The sequence below is a fragment of the Vanellus vanellus genome (assembly GCF_965231255.1).
Source record: "Vanellus vanellus genome assembly, contig: HAP1_SCAFFOLD_29, whole genome shotgun sequence".
Lineage (NCBI taxonomy): Eukaryota > Metazoa > Chordata > Aves > Charadriiformes > Charadriidae > Vanellus > Vanellus vanellus.
In genome coordinates, this window is record NW_028127296.1 from 2,874,561 (window position 1) to 2,895,141 (window position 20,581).

Sequence of the window (20,581 nt, forward strand, 5' to 3'; positions counted from 1 at the left end):
TTAAAGGGGAATCCGCCAACTGGAAAAAAAAATAAAAGCGGTTTCTGCCCATGTCTGCATGGGTACATCCCCGAGTCACGTTCTCACGCCTCTCCTTCAAAGTCAAGATTCCTAAACATGAAAACTGGAGTTGGGGGGATGGAGGAGAGAGAAAAGGAGGGAGAGCGTCATCAGTGGGGCTGCTGCCCCGCTCGTGGGACCGTGCCGGCAGAGAGGAGCTGGTTCGTGTGCCGCAGCCCTCGCCGCTTGCTCGGCATTGCCGGCAAAAAAAAAAAAGCCGTAGGCACGTGCCACAGCTTGCAAAGGAGCACGGCCACGTTCCCACGCGATCCTTTACCTCTTTTCTCCCCAGATTCAGACTGTTTCCGTGCTCATAGTGAGAGCCTTCCACACGGGTGTTTTTGATATCTCATCCGAGATATTAATCTCCGAAGGATCAGTCCTGCAATAAATATTTGAGACGGCAATCCGTGACTGTGGGAACTGACGCCACCCAGTGCATCAGCACCAGCAAGAGGAACGGGGGGGAGGAGAACCAAAGCTGCGCATAAGCACAGCGGGTTGGGCGGGAGGAGGAGGTTTGGAAGGCGAGCCGGAGAGCCGCAGAGCTACAGCTCTGTGCAAAGGCTCTGCACAGAATCCCAGACTGGTCAGGGCTGGAAGGGCCCTCTGGAGCTCACCCAGTTCCACCCCCGCCAGAGCAGGGGCACCTACAGCAGTGGCACAGGACACCTCCAGGCGGGTTTGGAATGGCTCCCGAGTGGGAGACTCCCCCACCTCTCTGGGCAGCTGTGCCAGCGCTCTGCCACCCGCCCTGCCCATAAATTTGCTCTTCCCGCCAAGCTGAGTGCATGGCGCTGGGATGCTCAGCAAAGAAACATGGAGAAAATTCTGCCAACCCCCTTCAGGCTAATCTTGCCGGGGGTCCTGCTGCTTGGTGGGGCTTTACCTGTCGCTGCTTGGCTTTGGGATATCCGCGCTGCTGGTCTTGCCCAGCTGCAGCCGAACGGAGTTTGCAGCAGCAGCTTCCATCATCTCCTGGGACTCCTGACATAAAAAGGGACAAATCAAAGTTGTCTGTCTATGATCGAAGTGGAGATAAACTAAACACCCAGCAAAACCCAGGTGCTGCCCTCTCCTTCTGACCTTCTGTTAGCGCAGCCGGGGAAGGACCTTTCACTCCAAACATTTTGGGGGGGGTTAAAACCACCCTTATGAGCAAATCTTTCCATCATAATTATAATGTTTATTATAAATGGCACCTTTAAAAATTATACCGCTATTCAAGTGTTAAGCTCACTGCTAATTTAAAAACAAGGTTATGATGCGGGATCCAGGCTGTCAGGATCTATTTCTATTGAGTTCGGATCTTCCCCCAACATTTCAAGAGAAGCTGTGACAGAAAGAGGCAATCTCAGAGCCCGAGGGAGACATCCAGCCCCGAGCACCCAGCAAGCATCACCTCTTCTTCTTTGGCTTCATTTTTGGCATTGGCCAACTTCTTCCTGCTTTCTGGCATAAGGTCATCCAAAAAGCTGAGCTCCCGCTTTGAGAAGCAGAAGTCCATCACTTTCCGGACAAACACGAGAGCCAAAACCTTCACAAAATAAGAAGGAAGAGGGGGTTGAGGTGTGAGATGATGCTACATTTCACTCCGACGCTGCAAACGTCCCACTGCCGAGCGGCACCGGCTCTTACCATCATGGGAAAGATGATGGCAGCACGGGACACCTTGATGGCCCAGAGCAGGACGAGGCAGATGAGCTGGATCAAGGTGAAGAAATGCACCTTCCGCAAGGGAACGTGCCGCAGGTAGATGAAATCCGGCTGGTGTTTTGCCGGCATCCAAAAGAGCTTCAAGCGATCGAAGAACTGCAAAATAAAAGTGGAAAAGTTACCCCTTGGGGCTGCGGAAAGTTTCCGGCCCTGTTGGGACGTGGAAGGAGTTTTCAGGATCTCGCGTGCAGTGAGAAATCCTGGATCCCACTTTGTTCCTCCCGGGAGCAGCACCCGTTTTCCCTTTGCTCCATCTATAAACCAGTGTGTCCATGAGAGCTGCCCACCAAATTGCAATTATTCCACATTCTTCTATTATAGAATCACAGAAGGGTTTAGGTTGGAAGGGACCTCGAAGATCATCCAGTCCCACCCCCTGCCCTGGGCAGGGACACCTCCCACCAGCCCAGGTTGCTCCAAGCCCCGTCCAACCTGGCCTTGAACACCTCCAGGGATGGGGCAGCCACAGATTCTCAGGGCAACCTGCACTGGTGCCTCACCACCCTCACAGGGAAAAATTTCTCCCTGATATCTCATCTCAATCTGCCCTCTGTCAGTGTCAAACCATCCCCCCTCGTCCCCTTGCTCCCCTCCCTCATCCAGAGTCGCTCCCCAACTCTCCTGGAGCCCCTTTAGGCACTGGACTCCCCAGAGACTTCTCTTCTCCAGGCTGAACGCCCCCAACTCTCCCAGCCTGTCCTCCCATCAGAGGGGCTCCAGCCCTCCCAGCAGCTCCGGGGCCTCCTCTGGCCCCGCTCCACCAGGTCCATGGCTCTCCTGTGCTGCAGCCCCCGAGCTGGAGGCAGCACTGCAGGGGGTCTCCCCAGAGCAGAGCACAGCAGAGGGCACAATCCCCCCCTCGCCCTGCCGGCCACACTGCTGATGCAGCCCAGGATGCGGTCGGCCTTCTGGGCTGCGATCGCGCATTGCCGGCTCACGGTGAGCTTCTCATCAGTCCGTACCCCCAGGTCCTCCTCATACCATCTCACCCCCCCTCCCTGTTCTTCTATAAAAATATATTTTTAATATATTCTATTCTTCTGTTTGTTATTTGGCATTTCTCAGCCCACTCAATCCCCCAGTGAGGATTCCCACCGGCAGTAGAAATCGCCTTCGCTTTGCACTGAATTCCCCCATTTTCACCACACCAAACACTGCCCTGTCCGAAACCGTGACGCAGAGCGCGCTGAACTTGCCTGGTCCTCCCGCCCTACGTACCTCCTGTGCCCCCACCAATCTTTTCCTTATACAAAATACTTTCACTGCCTGCTTTTGGGGAGGTTTTCTCCCACACCACTGCTTTTTTCCTGCGTCTCTGGAGATGACACAGCAGGGAGCTGCACGCTGTAAGAGTCCGTACCTGAATCCCTCTGAGCGACGACACGCCCATGTAGAGAAAGACACCGTAAAGCACAGGCATGGGTATAAACTGGGAAATTAAAAAAAAGAATGCAATAATTTATTTTTTTAATTGCATTTCCAGTATTACTGCTCTCTTCTAGAGGCACTGCCTAAAATTGCCTAAAGCTTTCCAGTTTCCACAGGGTTAGAGATGTTTCAGCTCTCAACACGTAGAGGTTTTGTGTGTGTGAGTGAGTGAGTGAATGCTCTGCTTTAGGCTGAGCATTTAGTTACGTTTCATTAGAATAATCCTGTTTTCCTGAAAGGTTGGAGGAAAATAGGTCATTTCACCCATGAAACTGTACGCCACGTTCTGTGACGGCTGAAGAACATTTCTACACATTTTTGTGGCAACATGCAAAAGCGAAGTGCCTCCTTTTAGCCTAGAGCTGCGGTGACTTTGTGGGAGGAACACACAAGGAAGCCCACGGGGATGATTTTGGTGTGTTTAGCTACTGGGAACGGCTGTTGGGAGGCATTTGGGGGAGCAAATTGCATCCCATAAGGTGCTGCCTGCTTGAAAGAGAGCAGTGTACTGGTCTGAATCCACTTCGTCGTAACCCATAAACACAGGTGGGCCTGAGAGACACCTGGGAATTAAAGCAGTTGTCCTGCTCGCTTGCCTCGAGGACACCAAACTGGGGTGTGAAGGGCTGGAAAGCGTAACTGAGGCTGGTTCCCACCGTGGGCCAAGCCTCAAGGTTTGGGATCGCCTCCTCCTCTGCTCCACACCTACTCAGGCCTGGAGGGAGGGGATGGTTTTTGTCAAACCTCCAAAAAGCTCACGCTTGTTGGGCGTTTTGCATTTTCCTCTTACCTTTAACACCGAAGTGAAGAAGACAGAGCAGCCCATGAGCACAAAGATCATCAAGCCGGTGACTCTCTGCTCTCGTATCCCCAGAAACTTGGGTTGTTCTCCTGGAGCTGAGCAGCCAGACTCCACTTTGAGGCTATTGACGTGGGTGATGGACAGGACAGTTGCAGCCACAAACCAGGGCAGCCCCATCACGGAGCACACCCCGAGCATCACGGCCACCATGAAAAGGTCCAGGTGGTACCCGCATCCTTTCTGTGGGCAGCAAAACAAGGAACAGAGCATCCCACAGCACAAGAGCGAGGACAACGTCGCGACTCAGACTCAAACCCTACTTGGGCGCAAGTCACCCTCTTGAAAATTTAAGAGAAGAATTGGCAAAAATAAGGATGGATATGGTCTTTGCGCAAGCACCTTTCGTGAAAATCTGGCAGGGGTTCAGACCAAGTGGATTTGGGAGGTTTGTGCAATAGCTACTTCTCAAACAAACAAAAAGACTATTTTCATTCATAAAGAAATTTCTACTGCTTGCAAGCAAGATGTGACCCTGAGTTATCCCTGGCAGTGTGTCAAAACAGTTCGTTCCCCCAGCTCCTGCTGGCGTTTTGAAACAAAACCACGCTTCTATAGTGCTCGAAAATTAATTAGCTCCTCCAAAAGATTGCTCATCTGAACTCCCCTCGTTTGCTCCCTGTGACATCACTAATCCAGCAGAGCATCCTGCCACACAGCCTGACATTGTCCCAAACCAACGCCTTCACAAAGCACTTGGCATAGGAGCTTCTCCCCACACCTGCAGCCCAGAGTGGGGTGGGGATGGGGTCAGCTCTTGCAGCCCCTTACCTTCAGCTTGTGCTCCTTCCTGTTGACAATGACAGACGTGATCTGCTGGTCCATGAATATCAAGATGGTGCAGAGCAGAGCTGGGATGGGCGCGGCCAACACCGTCCACCAAGGGTTGGGCCCTATGGGGTTGACCAACCACCCGCGGTCGTCTCTGGTAGGCTGCAACAAAGCCAAAACACACATCAGGATCAACTCCCAGCCCAGCCACTTCACTGGCTTTGATTTTCCTCTCCATCGCTGTGCCACCTCATCTCCTGGCCCTGCCTTCATGTCACCCTCTCCTACGGGGTTCAGCAGTGCCAGCGTCCTCGTCGCAAGCACCTATAGATACTTCTGTAGGTATCAAGTTTTGGGGCTGGCGTCTTCTTTCCAGAAGGAAACGATGCATTCGGAGGTGGAAGAGGAGATGATAACACCACCAGCATCCCCAGACTCAGCCCTGTCCTGTCCCAGCATCACCCTGTGGCATCCCCAAGGGCCGAAAGTGGCTCCACACCAAAACACCCCATTACCTTGAACATGTGGGGGACGTGGAGCTTCGGCGATGGGATCCCAACCAGGAAGTCAATGAGGACCATGATGACGATGGTGAGGAAGACACCAAAGTCACTGACTGTGGACCGTACCTGGGGCAAGAAAGCAGAGCTGAAAGGGACAGCACAAACGGGGCCATACCATGAGATGGAAAAGTTAAAGACATCAACAGCATTAAGGCTGGTTAACAAATTCCCACCACTCTGAGAAGATGCAGCCAAATCCCTCGTTTGGATAGTGTTGCTGTGTTTGTACCTGCAAGATCTGGTCAGGCAATAAAAAAAGTTTAATTAGGTGGAAAAGGGTGGTTTAAATTCAAACTTTAAAAAAAAGCCAATAAATATTAAAAAATAACGAAACAGACGTCTGCCACTACAGCTGCACTCACAGCTACAATGGGAATAAGGCACTGAGGCATCATTTGCTCCTCAAAAGGAAGAAACAGTGTCTTTTGTGTCTTTTTCTATGGCAGTTCCTCATTTGAATCAACTTTCCCCTTGGGCACACAAGGTGAAAAAAACCACAAATGAAAATACAACAAACAACCAACTTTGGAAGACCGATTTCCCACTGCCTGGGCAAAAAACCGCTCCGGGGCAGGTCACGAGGCAGGTGGGAAACACTACGATCATTTTGCACTCCTGGAAATGAGTGAGAGACATCCAAGTTTGGCCTTCAAGGTCCAATATTTCCCAGTTTGACCAAGCGGTGGCAAACACTGCTTAGTGCTCCGGGAAAGCCATTTTGGGAAATGAGTGTGGAGACTGCTGCTGGCCACCGTCTTCTACCTACTCTGGTCGGGAAGTAGCGGCTGGTTTTAAACTTCTTCAATAAGCCCGACAGGACAAAGGTGGAGAAGAAGAGGATGCAGCACCAGAAGAGGACATCGGGCGTGTAGGGGCCATCGTGTCCACAGGCAGGTCCACGAAACTCTCCATGCAAATACCGACATTCCTGGGGAAACAGAGCATCAGGACACAAAGGTAGTGCACATGCGTCAAGGAAACCTCGGATAACTAGGGGGTTTGGAGGATCTTGCTCCAAGATCTGTGACCTCGGGACTGCTGCAGCTAGCGGAGATTTATATTTAACGATCAACAGCAGCTGAATAAGTGACACATGGAACTACACAGACAGCGGAGAGAGGAGATGTGATGGGACACTGTACCACAGACCTATGGCACATCCTCTGCTTGAACAGCAGGTAACCGTGGCTGAAGAAGACACCAGAGGGGAAGGAAACACTGGGAACTCTTGGGGAGAGTGAAAGAGGGAACGGGGAAGGAGGGCTAAGACAACAGTGACAGGAAAGGAGAAGAGACAAATTGTCCCTTCCCAGGGGCGGGCTCACAGGACACGGCCAAGGGGGGTGAAGATGTCCAAAAGAGCGTCCCACCCTGTGCCTGAGCTCTGCTTCCAGCAACAACGGCCCAAGGGGCTGCTCAGACATGCAAGTTTATGCACGTACCTTCAGACAGCGCTGAGTAAGAAAGCAAGGCCTGGAGTTACTAGGAACCAATTAAGGAAGCTAATTACAGCCTTCAAGCATGAACTTAAGTCCTCCAACTTCTCCAATAACCAAAGCACCCACTGAACCTTGCTCCCAGACAGAACCACTGTCCTGAGGATAACAGTTATTGCCCACCATGTCGGGGATGAGGTGGAGAGGTGGACTCTCCTTCCCAGGCCCAAGGAGGTTAAACACACTGAAGTAATGACTTTTCAGAGCAGCACTGGCACAAGTTGAAGCCCACCATCACCTGAAGGGCTCTGAGCTTTGCACCAGGCCAGTGCCCCTGGACCCCGCGGCCGCGGCATGAGGAAGCAGTGACTCGGGGCACTTACAGTCACCGTGAGGTTCTCCCAGGTGATGCCAGACACATTGATCTTGTTGCTCTCCCAGAACTGCAGGGTTTCGTTGCTGGGATGGGTCGGTGCCTCACACTTACAGCTGGGAGGAGAGAAGCCAAGACAGGGGTGAGGGGAAGGCGATGGAGGTGCAGCCCTGAGCTCCTGCCAAGGGGCAGCGGCACTTTAGGAGGAAGAAACCCACTAGGAGATGGTGAGGAAGTCCAGCTTGCTGTGCGTGTGCACAGGGTAGGTCTCTCGCAGGTGACTCAGCTTCTCCAGAGCCTCATAGATGAAGATGATGCAGATGAGGGAGGCGAAGGCTTCTTCGGTGAAGCGGGTGATGTAGCACACCAAAGAGCTAGCGTCAGTGGCCACCAGCACCGTGCAGAAGAAGGCGGTCCACAGACCAATGCATGCCCGGAGAGAGAGATAAGAGAGCGCGTAGTCCCTGGGAAAGCAAAAGAAAACGCAGGGTGGAGAGGGCAGCAAGAGGCTCCGAGCCGTGCCTTCCTTCGGGGAAAGTCGGCAGCAATTCAGGAGCGTGTCAAGGCTGCGGATGGTAAATGCAGTTTCGACAGACAGCCTTGGGGCTGCGGCACAGGGTGTGGGCCCGCAGGAGGAGAGGCTAATTAATCCTTATTTAACAATGACCTTGTGTTAATGCCTCGGAGGCTAATTGAGGTCAGGTCCCTGTTGTGGAAGGTGGTGTTCTCCCACATCAACCCATTGCCCTAACAGCGAAACCGGCTGGGTTTGCACCCAGTTACCTGCTGCCAGCAAGTTGGGGCTTCATAATAAATTTAATTGCAATAAGGGGGTTAATCTCCCATCACAGTTGCCACAACAAAAAGACTGTCATGGAAAATATCCATTTCGCCTGAAAAGCTCCTTTCTCAAAAATCATCAAAACATTTGACCAGAAAACTCTTTGGATATGTGGGTAAAATGTATTTCCACTTCCAGCAAAAATCATACAAAAAAGTGCCCGAGTTTGTACTGAGAGGAAAGCAAATCTTCCCTCATTCCCAAACCAGAGTCATTTGTCTCATCTTCCCTGTGCAGCCCATCTCGGGCATCCACATCCTTGTGGTTTCTCCTCCTCCTGCTCTTTCACTTTAACCCTAAAAAACCCGAACCACCCATCCATCCTTCGGAGATTGAGGGCTCCTGCACCGTCACATACTAAAGCAGCAGCGCGTGATGTCTGTGACACAGAAGACAACTTCAATCTACCAACTACCACTAAGAAAAACATCCTTTCTCCATCCCTGCCTTCTTCCGAAGGTGCTCGCAGCACCTGGCCGCAGCAGCCAGCCTTACTTGCAGAATTTGTAGAGGATCTTCTCGAACACGAGGACGGGGCCGGTGCTGCCGAGGATGGTGAGAGGTTGGCCAGCAAAGAGGGAATACACCACGCCGGTCATGGATGCGCCCAGCAGCGACTCCATGGCACTCTGTCCGGGGAAGAGAGGCAGCAGCGAGTAATTAAATCATTAGGGGGAAAAAAACAAGTGCAAATTCACTGCAGCAAGGACTTTTGCAGGAGTGTTGTCCTCCCCCGTGCCACCCAACAGAGAGAGGTGCTCACTATGTGGCCGTTGGTCGCCTCCCCCAGCAGTCCCCCGAAGGTGATGATGGGGGACATGCAGGCACAGTAGAGGAACAGGAAGGACGCCAGACACTGCAGGCTCAGACCATCCCGAAAGTCACTCCAGAACCAGGGGGCTTTTCGCTTCACATCCCGGATCAAACCGCCAAAGAGCCTGGAGGAAGGAAAAAAAAAAAAAACAAAACAATATTTTCGTGGAAGACAGCGTTAAATTTTCTTGGCTGAGGAAGGACAATCGCAAGCACAGAGTAACTTCCGTTGCTAAAAAGAAGTCTCCTTCTCCCATTTTAGCCCCAGTAGAAACTGAGGCATACAAAAAACCCCTCCAACAAAAACAAAAGGAGACCAAACCTGAGAGCCCGTCCCCTCTTATTGCAACAGTCCCTCACTTTGAGAAGCAGCAGAGCTCTACCTGGAGGTACTTACACATCTGCTTCCACCCCAAAGCAAGAAAACCTCTGTGCAACCACACTGCAGCTGAGCCCAGCTGCCCAAATCTCCCACCCACCCAGCCCAGGGGACCAAGCTGGGAACCTGGAGCCCCTTCACTGACCCAGTTCACCCCAAAACTCTGCTAGAAGGGAGGTGCGCACTCAGATTTTAGGGGCAAACAGAAAAACACCCCACCAAACTATTTCAGTTCACACCTTCCTGTCCGCTCCAGTTCAGGACCGCTGTGCTTCTCCGGCTTGCTGTGAGAAGCGCTGTCATCGAGAGCTTCTGGCACCTTCCTTTTTTCCTGTTAAAATGGAAATAAGATAAAGATATGTCTTTGCAGCCACTGGCTTGTTTTGCTTTTTGGGCTGGGTACGTGACCTGTGAATTTGGGCCCCTGAGCAGCACCCCCAGCCGTGCTGCCCTCCTGCCCATCCCCCTCGTGCCTCCTTCTGCCGCAGCACCCACCTGCGAAGGGACGTTTTTCGGGGGCTCAATTCGGATGGAGGGATCCCACTCTCCTGGTGGCAAAACCATGACCTGATCCAGAAACTCATCGATGCCAGCCACCAGGTCAGCCCAGTTCTTGGCTTTATAGGCAACATCGTGGAAAACCTGCCGTAGGAGACAACCTGGTGAGAGCATGACCCATCTCGGATGTCCTAACCAGTGCAATAAGCTCTTGGCTAAATGCAAGGTCATTTCCCCCAAATCGCCTGTTGGAAGTGGCAGGAAATATTCCCCCAAAGGAAAAATCTGTGCATCACAGTATTTGTAACCATCTCCACCAGGCTCCCGTCCCCCATGGCACACCACAGCCTTCTGCTTCAAGAGGAGAAGTTTCACTGGCCCTGGCAATGCCACCACTGGGGACAGCGTGCTGGGGACCCTGGGGAGAAGGATGAGGCGCGGGCTGCAGCCCAGGTGGGATTTTAGCCTCCTGCAGGCAGCTAACAGGGACAACAAACCCTCTTCCTCACTACTACAGAGACAGGAAGAGGTGAAGAAAGCCCCAAAAAAATGACCCGGAGATATCTCTTATCTCGTCACACCTCATCCGTCATGATAGTAGCCATGGACCTGCCGATCTCGTGGTACTGATGGGCTTTTCCTCCTGGTCCAAGCAAAACAAACAGGAACCTAGGCAAGAAAACCAAAATGAGAGAGAAGAACATGGCCTCACTCAAAGGGCGCCCAAGGAAATCCCTGGGAGCTCCCACCCCAGAGCGTGGCTCCAGGGGGGACGTGTAGGCTCACTGACTCAGGTGATGAATTTGAAACGCATCAAAACCAAACGCAAATTTGAGTTTTGGGCAAACTTTCATTAAAATTGGCCAATGGGTTTAAAAGCTCCAGCAGGGAAGGGAGAAATGAAAGCACAGAGATGTGGGTGGGAGAAACCTGCTTGCTCCCACTGGCCGTGTTCCCCTGGGACGCCCAACTGATGCATGAATTTGGTGTTTTGTTGTGGTGTTTTTTTTTTAAATAAAAACTTTGCGCTTCTCATTCAGACCTCATTGGGATGGGAACTTCCGTCATGCCCGAGAGGAGGACAGCTGGGGTCAGGCGGACAAATGCCACGATGGGCTGGCGAAGGAAATCCAGCTCTCCTACAAGCACGTTGCACGCTTCAGCCCCGGTGGGAATTTTCTTCATGAAGCGCAGCTCCGCCTGGGCACGACAAGGGATTTTCAGCCATTACCCCAAAAGCAAAGCCCACAGCACTCTGCAGAACACTCTGCAGCCAAGTTTGCAAGAGCAAATCTGGCCTAAAAGCGTAAGAAAGCTACGAGTGTCTCACCTTGCTTAGATTCACTGCATTGGTGTCACGGTTCACCCCATTTTTAGCTTCTGCAGTGGTGGGAGATGGATGAGGAGTGAGTGAGTGGGCTGGGAGGAGAAAGACACTCAGAAAGAAAAGCAAGGAGCAATCGGGACACTTCTCCTTTGCCGGGAGAAGTCTAATGGGGCCAAAGCCCTGCAGAAACCTTCACCTGGTGCCAAAGCCTGGCAGAAACCCTCACCGGGTACCAAACCCTGCAGGAACCCTCACCTGGCTTGTCGAGGGGATGCACATCTAACTGCTTCTTGCTCGTGTCAGCAAATGAGCAGACGATGGAGAGAAGGTTGTTTCTTTTCTTCTCGTTCTGATGGTGATGCTTCTTCAAAAGCACTTCTCGAACTTTTGCCCGCATGCGCTCATCAAACTCTGCGGACTGCTCTTGCTGGCCCAGGATCATATCTGGAGATGGCAACGGGAAACGAAGCCGTCAGAGCAGAAAGTCCCCAAGCCCCGACCCCTCAAGCCCCCGGCGAAGGCTGCGCCACGCAGGATACCCTAACGCGGGCTCAGCCTTGCTTAGCAAGACGTTTTAATGCAGTTCAGCCTTTGCAGCGAAAGGAAGAATTCTCTTTTGCTAAAAGCCATCATCAAAGTGCTTATTCATCACTCCGCTCAGATAATTATTCCCCATCCTAGATAATGCCATTTTTTTTCCTGATCTGGCGTTTCTAGACAGACTCTCTAGACTCGACACATTTCAACAAATTATAAGCAATCTCTAGCGCAGACTTTCCCAGAGTTTCCTTTGCCCATCCACTGCAATTTGCCAAACACAGGGAGAAACGTGCTAAGAACGGCTCCGACTTCTCCAGCTCTTGCAAGGGCTGAATGGAGACCTGCCAGTCAAAGATAATTTCTCCAAAGCCGCTTTTTCAATTAACTTCAATTATCTTCCCCACAGAAATATGCTGCTTGGTCACCTGCCAGATAAACTCTGCCTTTAAAGCTCTTAAATCCTGGATGTTAAGGCAATAGGAAAAAAAACAAAACAAAGAACGGGAGGAAACAGCTTGTAGTAAGTAGCTTATTTAAGGAGGTTCAGCTCTTAGGCAGACTCCATGTTTCTGAGAGCAGCCTGCCAAGCCCTGACACTCCTTTCTGGCCGGAGAATATTCTCTAATCGCCTCTCTGACCCCACAAATTGCTTTCAAAAGGCTCCCATACTGGGAGAAAAAGCTGATGTGACTGTTGTACACCCAGTCTACATCCAAAAAGCAACCCACGATTTAAAAACACAGCGGAGGTTCTGGAAAAGGATGTGCCATTGGGGCAGGGTTTGATACGGGAGTGAAGGGCACCGCGGCAAATTGAGCTCGGCCGTTCCCGGCGGGACGCAGTGCGCTCAGTACCTGCGATCTCTTCGATGCTGTTGGCACAAACGTCCAGCAGCACTGTCCCGTTCATGATGCAGCTCCGCAGCTCGAAGAGGCTGTGCAAGGACAGCGTGGCCACGTAGGGCTTGCTCCAGCGCTCGCCGCCATCTTCCACGTCCTCCTCAAACTTCAGCCACCTGCGGACATCGGGCACGATCAGCCCCGTTGCAAGAAAACAGCCTCAGCTCTGCAACCCCTATGGTGCAGCAACGGGGCGGCAAGAGGAGAAGGCTCCACGCATCGGCACCTGCAGCTGCAAAAGCTTCGCGTCCCGGAGAGCGGAAGGCAGAGCCCACAGCTGCCACCACAGCCGGCGGCAGGGATTTACCTTGCCGTTTCCTTCCACTCGGCATCTTCACCCGCCTTCAGGAAGATCTCATCCAGCTCGGTGAACAAGTGGTGGGGAACATGCTGCTCGTTCTCCTCGGTGCTGAGGATGAACTGCACCCGCTGGGATGGGGTGTCTGGGGGCAGAAGATAAATCCCGTTACCACACCTGCATTCGACCCGTCACGCTCACACGCAAAGTGGCCATCGATCAGCACCAGTTCAGCCCTAAATATTGGGCTGGCCCCTCTCCCCCGGGTCTGGCCGGGCTTGCACAGAGCCACGGAGAAGGAGAAGCATCTGTTCCACCTCTGCATAAGGACGGGCCACTTTCCTTCCCCACGTTTCCATTTTTAATGGCAGGATCCCTCTAAGGAAGACCAGCCTCAATCCATTATGCCTTCAACTGCCTCCCAAATAATGCCACTTTCCCTCAGAAGAACAGCAAACCACACAAATCAGCCACACGGACCTGCTTGCAGAGGACCCCGGCACCCACGCAGCCCCGAGAAGGCTCGTGAACGCTGCGGCGGGACTTACAGTGGTAGCCCTGCTCCATCGGGGCACAGTCCTTCTCCCGTTCCTTCTTCCGATGCTTCTGGTGGTGGGGTCGGTGGTGCCGGTGGCACCGGTGGCTTTGCCTCACCAGCGGCATCCGCACGCCCACGGACAGGGTGCGGTGGCCTGCGAAAAAAGCAGTGTTTGCATCACTCTCGATATTGCGGAGACGGTTGACGCCGCTGCCACGATTAAACCAGCGCATCCATCCCAGGAGGAAACACCAACTTCTCTTCATTTTAGTTTCACTGCATCCCCGAATGTCAGAGACCCCTCCCTTTTTCCAAGCCTGTTTTACTCTAACTTTGCAACAACAGAGCAACAACAAGCGATGGCTCCGGGTCACCTAAAAGTGCCCTGAAAGTATCAACCCTTGTCTAAAATTCCAGCTTCGGCTGGACAACACTCAGACCTGCTCATTAAGCAGCCACAGAAGGTAATTATTTTTAAAATCTTTGTATGGCACAAGGCAACAAGAGGAGATCCAATCAGTCCTGTGATAATGAAGTCTGGAACAAAAAAAAAAGAAAATCACAGCCCTGTGTCTGCAGCCATCAAATTATTCTCCTGACCTCTCCAAGCCAAGAGCAGCCTCTGAGAAAACAAGCTGTGAACTACCAAGCTCTGTGGCCAATGCTCACACCGCAGATGCCACGGGGGCTTTTTCCCCTCTGTCTAAAAGCCATAATATTAAAACAATGTGAAAATAACTGTGCTTGTTTATTTAGAAGCACGCCACGTTTTGCTGCAGGTGATGCGTATGCTGAGCACGGGACGCAGCAGGGACTTTGCGCGACGGGAAAACGCGTGGGACTGGTGGCACCTCTCCCGACTCACCTTCCAGCTCCTCCTTCTCATAGTGAATAGTGACAGCGGTGCTCGTTCTTCCCTGGTCAATCACCGCCTCCTCGTCGTGTCTCTGTTTAGTGAGGAGAAGAAGATATAAGTTGGGGCCAGGTGAGGAGAGCTCCCTTACGTCCTCCCAGTCATCACCCATCCCTGCGCCACGCGAGCCCAAGAGCATCACACCTCCGTGTGTCTCCTCCTCCAGGCACAGCCCTAAAAACACGGACTTGGAGGTTTTTATTCCCATACCCAAATAAAACCACCTGTAATGTCACCTGTATTGTATATACTGTGAGTCTGGAAGGATTTACTAAAAGGGGAGAGAGTTGAGTGTTTCAAACCAAAACCAAACCTCCTGCTTTGTTCTTGTGGTTCCTTTCGAAACAATAAAATTAAAAAAGGGATTTCCAAACTGGGGGTGGAGTGGGGTGGGGTGGGGGAACCCAACTCCACACTTTTGATCACAGCCAGTTTCATTCTCCAAACGTGATACCTGCAGAACTCACTAGATGGCACTTGGCCACAGGACATGGCCACCACCAACCTCCAAAGGCCCTCAAGAACCTGCAAGGGTGAAGCTTCGACTTCAGCCCAACCAGGCTCGGGCTTCTCTTGCTGCAAGCAAGACTGCGTTTTTCTCCTCAAAAGAAAAGCCAAAGGCTAACAGCTAATGCCCTCCTTGGCTGAAATACCACTGCCAGCGCTGCACAAAGAGCATCTGTGCCTTAAAAGCCAAAGGAGAACTACAGGCGTTGTCTTCTCCCCTTGTCCCTGGGCTGGGGAAGGGCATCACCGGGATTACCGCGCTCAAAGAAATAAAAACTCAACCACATCTCACACTCGAGTCGCAACTGCAACTTTGAAAGGGCCTCCAGGAAACACTTCGCTTTAGAGAAGAGCAAAATACCGGAAATCTGCTTTTTATCCCCCAAATCCCTGCTTTGACTGAATGGCATCATCTGCCGCTGTGCAGCAGCGACGCTCGGGAAGCTCACACCTCCCCCGCTCACCAGTTAATTTAATGAGCAAAAGGAACAAACGTTCCCATCTGGGAATGAGTTTTTTCTGGCCCCCGAGTACTAATTTCAAAGCCGACTTGCTGCGACCTCCCCGCCACCTCCCGGCACTCGCCCGCGTCACCCGGCAGCCGGATTATGACGCGCCTGTGGCTTTCCCGTCCTCTCTCCCACGCCAATCTCCGCCACCCTCCGTCCCTTCTTAGCAATGCGTCTACTCCCCTCCAGATTTACCGGAAAAAAACCTCAAAACCCCAAACCCCAACCTCAGAAAAGGCATGGGACAAAAGGGGCTTAATCAAATCGCTTTAAATGGCAATTTTAGTAAAATCGTTACTTAAGTAAAACACCAATTTGAATTAAATCGCAATTTAAGTAAAATCGCCACCGAAATAAAACCCCAATTTGAATTAAATCGCTATTTAAATTAAATCACAACTTAGATACAATCACAATTGAAATAAAATCGCAATTTAAATACAACGGCGAGCTTGAGTGTGTTACAGGGGTGTCAGAGTGGGAATAAACGGAGCGATTTGGGCATCACAGCTCCCCAAATCCCCCCGAGCGACATGGGGAAAGTCTGCTTCTCTCTCAGAAACCATTTTGGCTCCGTGCTCCCACCCACAATGCTAAACCTGCCCCCGGCAGGGCACAAAGCATCGTCCCCCCGCATCCTTCCCTGCTCTGGCGACATGCCACTGGGATTTTGGGAAGTCTCCCCCCCTTTTTGGGGGATACGCAGCCCCTCGGCACAGCCCTCCCACCTGTAACTCTTCCAGAAGTGTCATTTTGGGACCCTCGTCCTGCTTCATCCTCAAGTCGGTCACCAGTTTTGGGGGATAACTGAGCCTCCAGATCAATCAGAGGACCAAACCCTCCGACTGCAGCCCAGTGACTCCCAGTCTGCACCATCTCCAGCACATAAACAGCGACCGTTGCTGGGATCGGAATGTTCAGGGTGACCCCGGCAGTTATTTAAAGCTATACACCCCAATACTGATCCCGCTTGGAAAACTTAGCGGATGGGGAGAAACCTGCTCTGTTTTGAGGAAAAACTCTCCAGAATAGAGAAAAGGGGTGGAAACGCTGCATCTCGGCAGGGCAAAAGGTTACACAGTGTTTGGGTGTATTTGAAAGCCCAAACTGCCAAAAGACCACGTGAGGCACAAACCGTTGGGGAAATGCCCGTTATGGGGCAGCCCTGATCTTCATCAACATTTCCTGCATCAAATCAGGGTGTTTCAGGGAGGTCTCCCTTTGGCACGGCCTCCGTCCCTTCTCAGCTTCCATAAACCCTCGTTAGACAGACCAAGTCCTATGCCGTACGGAAATGGCCAGGGAAGCCCCATGTTTTACTCTCCTCGCTTCCGCCAGCTATCTCCAGCCCTACTTTATGTTCTGAGCGGAGCTAATCCCTCATTTCCAGCCTACAGATTCATTTGCTGTCATGAACTTCCTCCCCGGCGCTGCTCAGCACAAAGGTTGACAGCCCCGGCTCGCCCTGAAAGGTTACATGGGATGTAAAATAACACAGCGAAGGAGGGTGACAATGAGGTCTAATCCGTTAAAATCCCATCGGGATCCAAGCTCAGATCTCTGCTGCTTTTTTATTATTTAGTATTAAAGCTTCAGGCGCAAATACAGGAGAAAGAAGCCAAGCGGGTCCGTGGCAAGACACTCCGAGAATCCCATCGCCCTTCCCCAGTTGTTGCAGCAGAAATCGCGGCAAACCTCGCACAGAGATGCCACCGAAGGAAACGGTGCCACTCAAAACCCTCTTTTTCCCGATTAAGACACCCAAATGGACTCAGAAAGGTTATTTCATTGAGGAAATCGCTGGAGGATTTAAGGATTTAATAAGTCTATGGGATCTGTGGACGCGTGGGCTTGGGATGGGATGGAGCAGGATGGAGAGATGCCTCCAGAAAGCAAATTATCCCATCCCAGGATGGGTACCAGCACTTGCAGACACTTCGCCTTCCCTCTTTGTCCTTCTCCGCTGCTGCCAGGCGCCTGGAAAACATCAAATCATCGAAACTGGGCTGGGAAAGGGGATGGCAAGCTCACTTTTGTCTTTCGGAGCAGAGAGTGTTGTTCCCTCTCAAGAAAACTTCTCCAAATCATTATTTTGCTGCAGGGTTTTTTTTGTCCCAGCAGGAGAGAGAGGGACTTTTGACTGTCCTGCCTCAGTTTACCTGTCTCAGTGCAACTCCTCCAGTTAGAAAGAAAAATCTTTCCCTGGGGAAGCTTTGGTGTAATTGAGGATGAGGAAAAGCACAAAGCAGAGGTTCAGGTCCGGCTTTGAGTCCTCCCGGTGCCAGGGGAGGCCAAAAGCATCGCACGAGCAGGCAAACTTCCCATCTCAGCCCCCTCATTCCGTCACTCGCAAGCTGGACTGGCCACCAGCAGCAGGAGGGAGGATTGATGTAATTAATCTCGCGCAAAGTGTAATTAATAACACTGATTCCAGTGTTATAAGGGGATGAGGGGCCAAACTGGGGGAGCTGCTCTAGTGGTGGAGCAGGAGACCCCCCTCCTCGCCCCTCTCCATCTCCATCCTACCCAGACGAAGCCACCGGTCCTGTGGCTCCCTCCTTTGCTATCGTGGGGGTCAGCACCATCCCCTGCAGGGACCCCTCCGGCTCCTGAGCCAGGATTTGGGCTGTGACGGGGACTGGACCTGGGAGAGGACACATCTCCAGAGCCCCAAAGTGGGGCTGTGAGGGGGGGACACACGCAGGTCACAGCTGAGCATCACCAGGACGTGACCGTCTTCCCTTGCTGGCGGAGACGCAAATTCCTCTCAGTCTTTCCCGTGAGCTGTAATTTCAGGGCAGATTAATTAATTCCCCACCTCTCGTTTGCCCCCGAGAGCACCTCCTGCAGCTGGGTCCCATGGGTGCAGCGGGGGGGCGGACAGGCCCTCCCCCGGGCCAAGGAGATGCAGAAAGAGGGGGGGACCACCCAGCCACCTCCTGCCTGCACCCCAACACCGGGCGCATCCGTGCAAGCGCCCGGTGGGACAATAGCTGAGGTGACCGGGTGGCATGGGGCTCTGTGGGGACAGTGGCCTTTGTCCCCCTGCTCTGAAGGGCCACAGCATCACCAGGGGGTCACATCGAGATGCGGAGGAGGGGGGGTCTGGTGGGGAGACCCCCAACAGGCATTGCCCAGGTGCCTTCCTCCCCTCCTCACATCCCTCCCGCACCCAACTTGGGTACCCCTCGCCTCCCCCTTTGAGCCCCCACCCCTCTGCCTTGCAGATGCCTTGCTGATGCCTTACACCCCCTTTCAGCGGCCTGCTGTCCCCCCTCCTTGCACACCCCCAGCACCCTATTTTAGACACCTACCACCCTCCTTACCCCCTCCAACCTTGCAGATGCCCTTCACTCCCCTTTCCATGGCCCTCACAGCCCCTTGCAGATGCTTTGCCTCCCCCATTCACCCCCACCCCCTGCTCCCAACGTGTTTCCCCCCAGCCATGAGAAATGCCGCAGTGAGCAGCCATGGAGCATTCTCCAGCCACACCGTCGGCATGGCCTGCCCGGGGGTACCAGGCATCGCCCTCCCTGCCCTGGTGCCGCTGCCCCCCACCTGACAGCTGAGGATCCCATCGGCCCGTTGCTGCTGGTGGGCATGGCGGGGCTGGGGGGGAGATAATTGCTTGATAACGATACTCTTAAGACATCCAAACAAAACACAAACAAAAATCACTACGATCACAAAAATGAGTAGGTTTCACAATAGGCTTTGCAGCTGTCAGCTCAGGGCAAACTCAAAGCCATGCAAGATTTTGTTCAACCATCTGACTTCTATTGCCTCTCGTAGATTTCTGCCATCCAAGTAGAAAACAAATTAATTTTTCTTATTTTCTCTTTTGACTGATTCCCTGTCCAATCAATACACCAAGGAGGAGATCGCGTGTAATGCCATTCTCCGTGTTCTGCCGTCTTCCAAACTGAAGGGAACTGCATTCGAGAAAGTGCTCGAAAGCCCAGCAGTTATCGCCTCTGTTTTGGACCCGCGCTTCAAGGAGATGCAGTTTCTCAGACCCAGCCTGAGAAGCGAGTTGCACCAGCCAGCGAGAACCACGCTGTTGTGGGTTTGCAACCACCAGTCCCCATCTGCCACCCAGTCTGGGGTGCCAAACTCAGATTCCAAAGCCACGGGCGCAGATGCCGGCAGCCAGCTGCCTGCTCGCAAGGACCCATGCGCCAGCGCCCCGTCTCAGAGTAGCTACGACATCCTTCTGGGGTAGGACCCGATGGAGAGCATGCCCGAGATCCACCAGCAACTGGAAAACTACATCCTGGAGCCCCTCTGCAAGCACAGCACCAGCTGGTGGAAGAAGAACGAGCATCGCTTCCCGGCCGTGGGGCGGCTGAGCCGGCAGTACCTCGCCATCCCCGCCACCGCCCTCCTGCCAGACCAGGCCTTCGCTGCTGGGGAAAGCGCCCTGGAGCATCGGTGCACTGTCCTGGTGCTGGAGAATCTGGTCCAAATTCTGTTCTTGCATCCACATTCTGATTTTTTAGAATCAATGTGAAACAGCAACAAGACTTGGAACAGGAACTGGCACGTGGAGCCCTTCCCTGGGTCAGTGGGGGGTTAAATCGACCCGCGGGGTTTTGGACACCACAGTTAGATAGGGTGCCAGGTATTTTTCCCAAGCTCCCGCCTTTTTGGCATCGCTTTGGCAGCACCGGCAGTGAGGAGCAGGCTTAGGGAAGAGGTGTGAACACGCCGATGCCTCTTCTGACTTTTAGGGTAGTTTTTTTATAAATACAAGTGATGGGAAACAAAAGGAGAATGTTCGTACCCGCTCTGCAAAGCGGGCGCTTCGGGGAAAGAAGTTTACCATGGCCCAGACCTGAAGATCAATACTTTAAAGACAAAACAGAACCAAAATACAGATTTGCTTCAACCGGGTGGGAATATTCAGCCACACAAAAAAAAAACCAAACCAAACCAAAAAAAAAAAACAAAAAAAAAACCAAAAAAACCAAAGCCATGAAAATCAGGTGGCCTGGCAACGAAAAGTAAACCTTTTCTCCCTCCCGGTACACCGCCAGCAGAGACCAGCCCCCTTCTTTAGATGTCATTCCCTGAACTAACCCAACCACCATTGTCACTGCCAAACGCTGCGTTATTTGTGCAAACACACACCGATGGGCGCTACAGCGCAGCACGAAAGGCCAACGCCGACTCTGGCAAATAACCAAGAGGCCTCGCAGACATCCAACGCCTTCACCCGCCCCAATCCTGCTGCCGGCTTTGTCATGGCAGTGCCGCTGCGCTCTCCAGTGGGAAAACCAACCCGGGAACAGCACTGTGTGGCGCAGGCCCAGG

The 20,581-nt window shown here is 52.6% G+C and overlaps 1 protein-coding gene across 1 annotated transcript; it reads right to left on the reverse strand.

Moving 5' to 3' along the window:
* Positions 1-354: 354 nt before the first annotated feature.
* LOC309685384 (electroneutral sodium bicarbonate exchanger 1-like) lies at positions 355-14,357 on the reverse strand (the record flags this gene model as incomplete). Its single annotated transcript, XM_082501155.1, has 24 exons — positions 355-432; positions 991-1,047; positions 1,463-1,597; positions 1,699-1,872; positions 3,137-3,205; positions 3,995-4,246; positions 4,835-4,996; positions 5,350-5,463; positions 6,164-6,325; positions 7,217-7,322; positions 7,425-7,670; positions 8,543-8,676; positions 8,811-8,985; positions 9,479-9,570; positions 9,735-9,881; positions 10,319-10,406; positions 10,780-10,937; positions 11,068-11,156; positions 11,320-11,508; positions 12,459-12,619; positions 12,811-12,946; positions 13,350-13,493; positions 14,205-14,284; positions 14,344-14,357. The coding sequence occupies 24 exons, from the start codon at positions 14,355-14,357 to the stop codon at positions 355-357; spliced, it is 3,162 nt and encodes a 1,053-aa protein (XP_082357281.1).
* Between the last annotated feature and the right edge of the window lie 6,224 nt (positions 14,358-20,581).